We start from the raw sequence: 7,984 nt of genomic DNA, 5'->3' as shown, positions 1-7,984 counted from the left end.
ATCTAAATCTGTTGAAGAAGACAGGTACAGACGTGGCTGTTTCGTACTTCCTCTCGACATTCAGACCTTAGTTAGGACTAATTCGGCATCTGTTTTTTGTGCTGAAATGCCCATTCTTGGTTAGAGGCTGTTTGACTTGAGTAGATGTCTGACGCTTTCAGTCTGCCCTTCGTTAGCTGTGGCTGGAAGAGGCTCTAAGACCTGCCTCTCTCCCCCCACCGCGCCTTGGTCCCCGCGGAAAGCTGCTGTTGCAGTTCAGCGTTAGTCTGCCTGTCCCATTATTTGCATTGCTGTGTGTAGGAAATAATGTGTGTCCCTCGGAGAGGTGAGTCAGCGTCAAAGGTAGACATCCTGCCAGGTGCACCGGTTTGTGCAGAGGTGCGGGTTTCCTGGGGGCCTGCGGCTCTGAAGAGAAGGGCAGCCTTTCGCCCACAGCCTGGCCGGCCGGGGCGCCCACACTTCACTCGTGTTCAGTTGTCACTTCTGTTTTAGGATTTTTAGGAACGTCCTATTCTCAGGTGTTTGAACAGGTATTGAGTTAGGAGCTTCCTTTTCAGCTCATGTGAGTTGAGTGGAGTTAAGACGTTTACCTGTATGGCACTGCGACCCTGCGGTGTGAGGATGAGCCTCTAGCGTGGGTGTATTTGCAGTGGGTGCTCTGCCTGTCCTGCACTGCATCCCCTTCTCCCATGTCCCGTTGGGCAGGGGGCACTCAGGCCCTCCAGCGCTTTCCACCTGCTGCTGTCCCACTTCCCGACTGGCTCATGTGTTCTGTGTATTTTCCAAGCTTAGAGAACATAGGACTGGCGTTCATGTCTCTCAAAGCCGCTAGGACACAGTGCGCCAGAGGTGGAAGAATCTGTTTCCTCCAGGAGAATGAGTGAATATGTGTTTGTTTTCTCAGTTGGCTGGTGTCTGAGCAGCTGGCTAACTCAGCCTGTGCCGGCATCTCTAAGCACCCGGAGCAGCCTCTGTGGCCTCGGACCTCTCGAGCCCCTTCCGGCACTCTTGCTGTCCAGGCTGGAGCAGGTGGAGCTGGGGCCTCCCCTGGCGTCAGGGCTCTCCAGGGCCTCAGATGCCCCGTGGTCAGACTCGGCGCATCAGTTTGTTCCCGCTCCCGCTGGGCCCCACTCAGAGCTCACACCCACCGTCCCTGCCGGCTCCCCCGATCAGGGCGGGCCCACGCCGGCCAGAGCGCTGAGCTCCAGCGAGGCCAGGGGCTGTGCCCCTGCTGGCTTGTCAGGCACCTCCTGAGGGACGTGCCGGGCGGCCCTGTGACCTCTGCCTTCACGGCTCCACGGAGGGGGTGTGCAAGTGAGGAACTGAATTGGTGGTGGAGGCGCAGGTTGGTGGAAAGGGGATATGGAGTGAGAAAAAGGAAGAAGCTAGTTTTGGGTCTCACTATGAAACACTGCAGACGGAAACCTCCTGGGGTTCTCTGCCGACTTCTCTCCACTGAGAGGGCTGCTGGGATCTGGGGACCCCACTCGGTGCCCATGGCCAATCAGGGCTGCCCAGAGAGGGCCAGAGGGCATACTGTGGCGCAGTTACTAGAGGCTGGCAGGCTCTGCGGCTCCAGACTCTGCTCGTGTTTATTCTCTGCTCTGTGGTTTAATATCCGATTCACAAAGAAGACGGCAGAGCCTTCCTGGACCGTCCTGCAGTGCTGGCGGCTGGCCTGGCGGGGTCTGCTGCTGTTATGGAGGCTGGAGAGCCTCTCAGAGCGTCCCTGAGATCCGAACTCTGTTCTCTGGACGTGAGGCTGCAGTCCGTCATTCAGATGAAACGTTACTTTCTGACGTGATAAACTTGAAGGCGTGCCAACGTCTTAGACTGTTCCTGCTACAGCGCCGTGTTTGTGCGGCAGTTGGCTGGGAGCGCCTCGTGGACGAGAGTGGGGAGGGGAGACGTGCCTGCAGCTCCTGCTTCGTGGCCGCTCCCGCTTCCCACCCTGTGTCCTCGGGCCCCCGCCCCGACCGGCCGTGCGGTCCCTGCGGGAGGCGCAGGCAGGAGACGGGAGGGTTGGGGGAAGGGCTGACACGTCCCCTGCCGCCACCCTTCCCGCGTGGCTGCGGCTCCCCTGGGCCAGAACTGTTTCTGCCCGTGGCTCCACAGCCCCCTCGTGACAGCAAGGCAGCGCTTGGGTTGGTGTTGATAGTATTTGTGTTTATAGCGCCCCACCAGGGTGGAAGCTCCCAGGGGCGGGGTCCTGTCGTGTTTTATTCCCAAGGAGCCCCTCACCCTTGCAGCAGGAAGCCCCAGGGGCAGGCACCCCTGCCCTGGGGCACAAGGGACGGAGCAGGGAGGCTATCGGTGAGCGGGGGACGTGTGTCTGCTGTAAACTGCTGGTAACCACACTCTCCGTTCCACAGCTGCCAGGCCGCAAGTACCGCGCCGGGTACAACGAGGACGTGGGGGACAAGTGGATCTGGCTGAAGTGACGCCTCCCGGAGGCCGCCTTGCAGGGACGAAGACACGCCCAGGCCCCCAGCTCCTGCACTCCGCTAGCCTCACGCTGGGGGGCAGGGGTGCAGACAGAAGCCCCCCAGTTAGGGGGCCCAGCTTCCTTCTACAGCGCTTGTCCCTGGGCAAGCAGCGTCCGCTGTGAGAGAGCAGGCACCGCCTGGAGCGTCTCCTTCCCCACAGCCCGGCTGTGTCGGGCCCAGTCTGCGCCTGTGTCTTCAGACTTCGAGAAATAAAACTGTTTCTGTGGCACCTCTCTCCGTGATGCGTCTGCACGCGCACATACGTGACACATATGTGTGTGTGTGCACACCATTAGCTCACAGTTTGCTTGGGTGTGGTTTGGTTTGGTTAAGACCTGTGTCAGGACTGAAGGTGGTCCTGAAGCGCTTATTTTGTGTGTTTTAGAACGTAGTTGCCGCGTTAGAGGAAAAGGAGAAAGAACGGAGGAAATAGCCAGAGGAGGGAGAAATTCCCCCCGATATATGGAGCTGGGCACTTGTAGCAGAGCTCTGGAAGTCTCCTGCGAGGACCGTGGTCAGCCAACCTCGTGACTCCTTCTTTCCAGGGGAGGTTCACGCAGAGGATGGCGGTGGGGTAAACCGCAAAAGCAAATCAGTGTACCTATGCCTTCATCGCCTGAAAGTCCAGTTTTCAGAAACGAGTCACGCGAGAGCAAGTCACGCTTCTTTATTCACCTCCATTGAAACTTGGAAAACAGAAGCGAGATTTCCTGCAGGCTAATTGTCCCCGTGTGCTCCTCAGGAGTTGAGCTGTTAAGCTGCAGAACCGCTCAGTCAGGTTTTCTGCCCCAGGGCTCCACACAGCTCTAAGCCACAGGTGACTGCTGAAACGTAAGTGAGGTGAGATCCCGTCAGTGTCGGGCTCAGTTCAGGTGCTTCCTCACCGCGTGGCCTGTGGCTCCAGTCCTGGACGGGGGTTGCTGCAGGAGCCCCGCCGCCTGCCTACCCGCCCACCCGCCCCCTCCTTCCCCTCTCTCCCTGTCCTCCCGCCCTCGCTGGCCTCGCTCTGGTCAGGTTTTAAGGATTAAAAAGTTTGCCAGCAGTTTCTGGGTTGGAATCCAGAGGCATTTCTCAAAAAAGCTGCTTTTGTCATTAAAAGTGAGTGCGCCAGGCAGGGGGCCAGTCCTGGAGCCCCTCACAGACCCCTTGGAGGAGAGGAAGGCAAGGAGAGGAGAGGAAGGGAAGGAAACTCGTCTGATTATCTGCCAGCATCTTGGCCTAAAGAGCCAGCGCTCACTGCGCCTACTGTCACGGCCGCAGGCCTGAGGTCAGCGGGCAGGCCTGTGACGGGCCTCGGGCAGGACGGTCAGTGCTGACCCTATGACCCTGCTCTGTAAGGAGCCAGCGCTCACTGCTCTCACTGTCACAGCCACGGGCCTGAGGTCAGTGGGCAGGCCTGTGACGGGCCTCGGGCAGGACGGTCAGTGCTGACCCTATGACCCTGCTCTGTAAGGAGCCAGCGCTCACTGCTCTCACTGTCACAGCCACGGGCCTGAGGTCAGTGGGCAGGCCTGTGACGGGCCTCGGGCAGGACGGTCAGTGCTGACCCTATGACCCTGCTCTGTAAGGAGCCAGCACTCACTGTCACAGCTGTGGGCCTGAGGTCAGTGGGCAGGCCGGTGACGGGCCTTGGGCAGGATGGTCAGTGCTGACCTGGTGACCCTGCTCCGTAAGGAGCCAGCACTCACTGTCACGGCTGCGGGCCTGAGGTCAGCAGTCAGGCCAGTGACAGGCCTCGGGCAGGACGGTCAGTGCTAACCCGGTGACCCTGCTCCCTCCAGGCCGCAGGTGTGATCTGTGGGCTGAGGAGGGGATCACATCGTGCTCGGGGTTTCTTTTCCTGGGAGGTTGGGCAGAAGAGCGCGTGTCCGAGCCTCTGCACGCACAGAAGGCCCAGGGAGCTACCGCGGCTGCGTCTCACAGGAAGGCCCACAGCCGCAAGAAACCCCGGGGGCAGGTCACAGCGCGCTTCCAGCCTCTCCTGCCCCAGGCTCTGGGAGGAAGCCTGTTGTCACAACTGCGCATGTGTGTGTGTCTCCAGGAGGGAGGCTCCAAGATGTCAGTTTCCCGTAACGCACCTTTTCTCTCAGGTTTTGTCACCAGGGGGTGAGGCCCCCAGCTGCTTAGAGCGGGTGGCAGACAGGTCCTTACGTCCACCCCAGCTGGCAGGTCACTGGGCCCAGCGCTGACCAGGCGTGTGGCCCAACGCGGGGCAGGTGACCCAAGGATGCCGCTTACCTGTCCTCATCTCGTCTCGGGCCGGGATCTGTGATACGACAGGAAGGAGACGTGCTCTTGCCTTGCCTACTGAAGCCCATTTTGTTTGTCAAAAGCCCGTCGGCCACCAGTTTGGCCCGGGGTCTCCATGTCCTGTTCCCTTACCAGTGACCTGTTTCTGGGCTGGTTGTTCTTAGCAGTGCACGTGTCAACACCAAGAAGCAAGCAGGGAGCATGTGTTGGTCGGCGGCGGGCTCTTCAATACGTGCGTGTGTGTGTTTAGCCTCCTGGGTCCCAGCCGCCGTTTGCAGCCCTGGATGGGGCAGAAAGGACACAGACCCCGGCTGCAGCTGCAGATGCGGGGTCCCTCGTGGGGAGAAGAGGGGCAAGTGGAGGTCCAGGCAGGCCCCGGGGCATCCCAGCACAGACGCAGCGCTGTGCTGCTTCGGAGGAGGGCAGTGGGCCTGGAGCTGGCCAGGCGGTCCCAGTGCAGCCCCTCAGAGTCCACCTTGCGGGCTGGACCCACACCAGGAGGGCTGGCGCCCAGCACCAGGTTCCGTGTCGCAGTCCCGCTGTTGTAAGGCCTCTGCCGTCGGAGGCCTGCACGTCTCCACTGGCTTGGACCTCGCACAGCCGATGCCCTCCACCCTGCTCTGGCCCCTCCACACTCTCAGAGGGTCTTGCTCCCCCAGCCCCGCAAACGCTGCGGTTGCCGAGCAGCCCTGCTCCCAGTGCGGTTTTCCACGTACTTAGGTCTATAGTATTTGCATACTTAACGTGCAGCTTGCTTTCGTAAGAGATAATTTAATAAACTCATTTCTGTTGAAATAAAAAGCAAGAAGACTCTGCAATGCACCAGCCGAAGCCGAAATGAAAATGGATCCCTTCTGTAAAGAGGGAAAATCTTGCTGAGAGAAGTGATGTAGATGAAGAAGGAATTCCGGTGGCTAGAGGTCCCCACTGCATGAAGCCAGCAAGTGAGCCACTTACCTGCGGTCGCGTGGCCGTCTTTGGCTGGGAGGTGGCGGCGATGGCGGGGTGACGCCCTGGACTTAGGACCCTGATTTCCTGTCAGTGAGTCACTGCCTGCCAGCATGCTGTGCACTTGGGCATGTCCAGTCTTCTTGTTCAGTTACTCAGTCGTGTCCAGTTATTTTTGATCCCGTGGGCTGCAGCACGCCAGGCCTCCCTGTCTTTCACCATCTCCTGGACTTAACTCAAACTCATCTCCATCGAGTCGGTGATGCCATCCAACCATCTTATCCTTTGTCATCCCCTTCTCCTCCTGCCCCCAATCCCTGCCAGTGTCAGGGTCTTTTCCAGTGAGTCAACTCTTCATATGAAGTGGCCAAAGTATTGGAGCTTCAGCATCAGCATCAGTCCTTCCAGTGAACACCCAGGACTGATCTCCTTTAGGATGGACTGGTTGGATCCAAGGGACTCTCAAGAATCTTCTCCAACCCCACAATTCAAAAGCATCATCTCTGGTCTGGCTCTGGCCTTTTCTGACAGTTAACCAATTTACATTTGAGAGTACAAAAAAAAATCTAATGATAAATTTTTTACCTGGTCAGAAGTGACTGGAAAGACTCCAGACTTTTTTCTTGGCTTTAGAATGAAACAGCCCCCATCTCCGCTCCGGCAAGTGTCATCAGGTTTGTTTGTCTGGTGAGCCCGGGCCTGTCTCTGCCGCTTCCCTGGAAGGTGCAGGGCCGGCCTGTGCTCAGTCACCACGCCCTCCTTAAAAGCCGCTTTCACTTCTCGGTGCCCTCTGCTCCTCAAGCTGGCTGGCAGGAGCCCCTCAGGGCTGAGATGGCCCCCAGAGGACGCCACTGCGGGTGCCGTGGGGACACCGCAGGCCCAGGCCCGGGATCCCTGGGGAGGCAGCGTGTCCTCCATGAGATCTTTCTGGAGGCGTTGGGAGGCGGGCATGTGAGTGCAGTGCTGTGACCACGCAGAGCCTTCCCTGGGGTCTGGGCACACCCCAGCCCCTGCCTGGAGGTTGTCCACGCGGCCTGCAGCAGCCTCCAGCGGCCTCCAGCCTGTGGAAGGGGTGGTGAGCTGACGCCCCGAGAAGGGCAGTGTCCAGAGCTGCAGCCCCGATGAGGTCACGGCGAGGGCCTCAGGGTGGGGCGCTCAGCAGCGTGTCTTAGCCGGGACCCAGCCCCCCGGGGCTGATCCCACCTGGTCTCGATGGGGCCACCACTGAGCCTGCAGTGGCCTGTGGTGCCGTCACAAGTGACTGGGACTCAGCGGCTTGAACCACGCCCGTGTCCTCTCGCAGGAGGCCTCAGGGCCAGCTGTCCACAGGGGATCCGTTTCCCTGACATTTCCAGCTTCGGGACGCCGCCCAGGTCCCAGGGCTCACAGCCGCTCCTTGGGTCCCTGGCCTCCTTCCCTGAGCCTGGCCCTCTGGAGCCTCTGTCCAAGGGCCCCGTGAGAATGCAGCCCCAGAAAATGCGGAGTGGCCAACTCCAGGCCCACGGTCACACCTGCAGGGCCCCCACCCCACCCACCATGTGCTGTCATGGCCATGGGTTCCAGGGGCAGGATGTGGACGTCTGGAGCCCGACACTCCCGCACGAGCCCCACTATGCAACAACAGGAAGGCCATCTAAGGACAGCGGGTGGCCTGGGGATGCTGCTGCTGGGCCCGCCCTGCACCCCCCATCCCCGGGGCTCCTCCCCTCCCCAGTGTCCCCTCCCGGGGCTCCCTGCCCTCCCCTCCCCGGGACCCTGCCCTGACCCAGGCCAGCTGCCCCTGTGCAGCTCATATCCTTGGGGGCGAGTCTGAGCAGTCACCCTGTGACTTGAAGGAGGATCTCCAGGGGCTCGCCTGGTGCAGAGGCTGCTCAGGGGGCAGGGGTCTTCCAGGAGGCAGTGATGGCCTCAACTCAGCATGGAAGTTGAAGAAAAGCCAGAAAAAGAACCCAGTGTCGCCGAGGCCAGAGCCCTGTCCCCTCGGGGGCCCCCACTCTGTGCTCCCCCGCCTGCCCCGCCTGCAGCCTGTCTGTCCCAGGGCCCACACCCCTGTCCACCTGCAGACCAGCTCCTCTGACAGCCTCAGGCCACATGGCATGACGGCATGGGCCAGGCCCGCGGGGTGCCCCGTGTGCAGACCTCGTGAGGACCACGGGCCAGAGTGGAGGCTCAGTGGGGCGCGCCAGACCCCAGAGCCCCGGCCTGAGTGCTGGCAGCACTGCAACCCCCAGCTGGGCAGGGCCCCCGCCCGGCACTGCCTGCGGGCTGCAGGGGCACGCCCTCCCCAGACCCGCTGCTTC

General features: G+C 60.7%; 1 protein-coding gene across 1 annotated transcript in view; it reads left to right on the top strand.

Annotated features, from left to right (window-relative positions):
• NDUFA10 (NADH dehydrogenase (ubiquinone) 1 alpha subcomplex, 10, 42kDa) overlaps positions 1-2,713 on the top strand; it is a gene marked incomplete at its 5' end in the record, with an annotated part of 32,784 nt that extends 30,071 nt beyond the window's left edge. Inside the window, one exon of the mRNA XM_010843873.1 lies at positions 2,373-2,713. Within this exon, the coding sequence (XP_010842175.1) occupies positions 2,373-2,441 (69 nt within the window). The remainder of the gene's footprint in view (positions 1-2,372) is intronic.
• Positions 2,714-7,984: the final 5,271 nt, after the last annotated feature.

This window comes from Bison bison, unplaced genomic scaffold, assembly GCF_000754665.1.
Source record: "Bison bison bison isolate TAMUID 2011002044 unplaced genomic scaffold, Bison_UMD1.0 scf7180017847763, whole genome shotgun sequence".
Taxonomy (NCBI): domain Eukaryota; kingdom Metazoa; phylum Chordata; class Mammalia; order Artiodactyla; family Bovidae; genus Bison; species Bison bison.
This window is presented reverse-complemented; position numbering and strand designations above follow the sequence as displayed.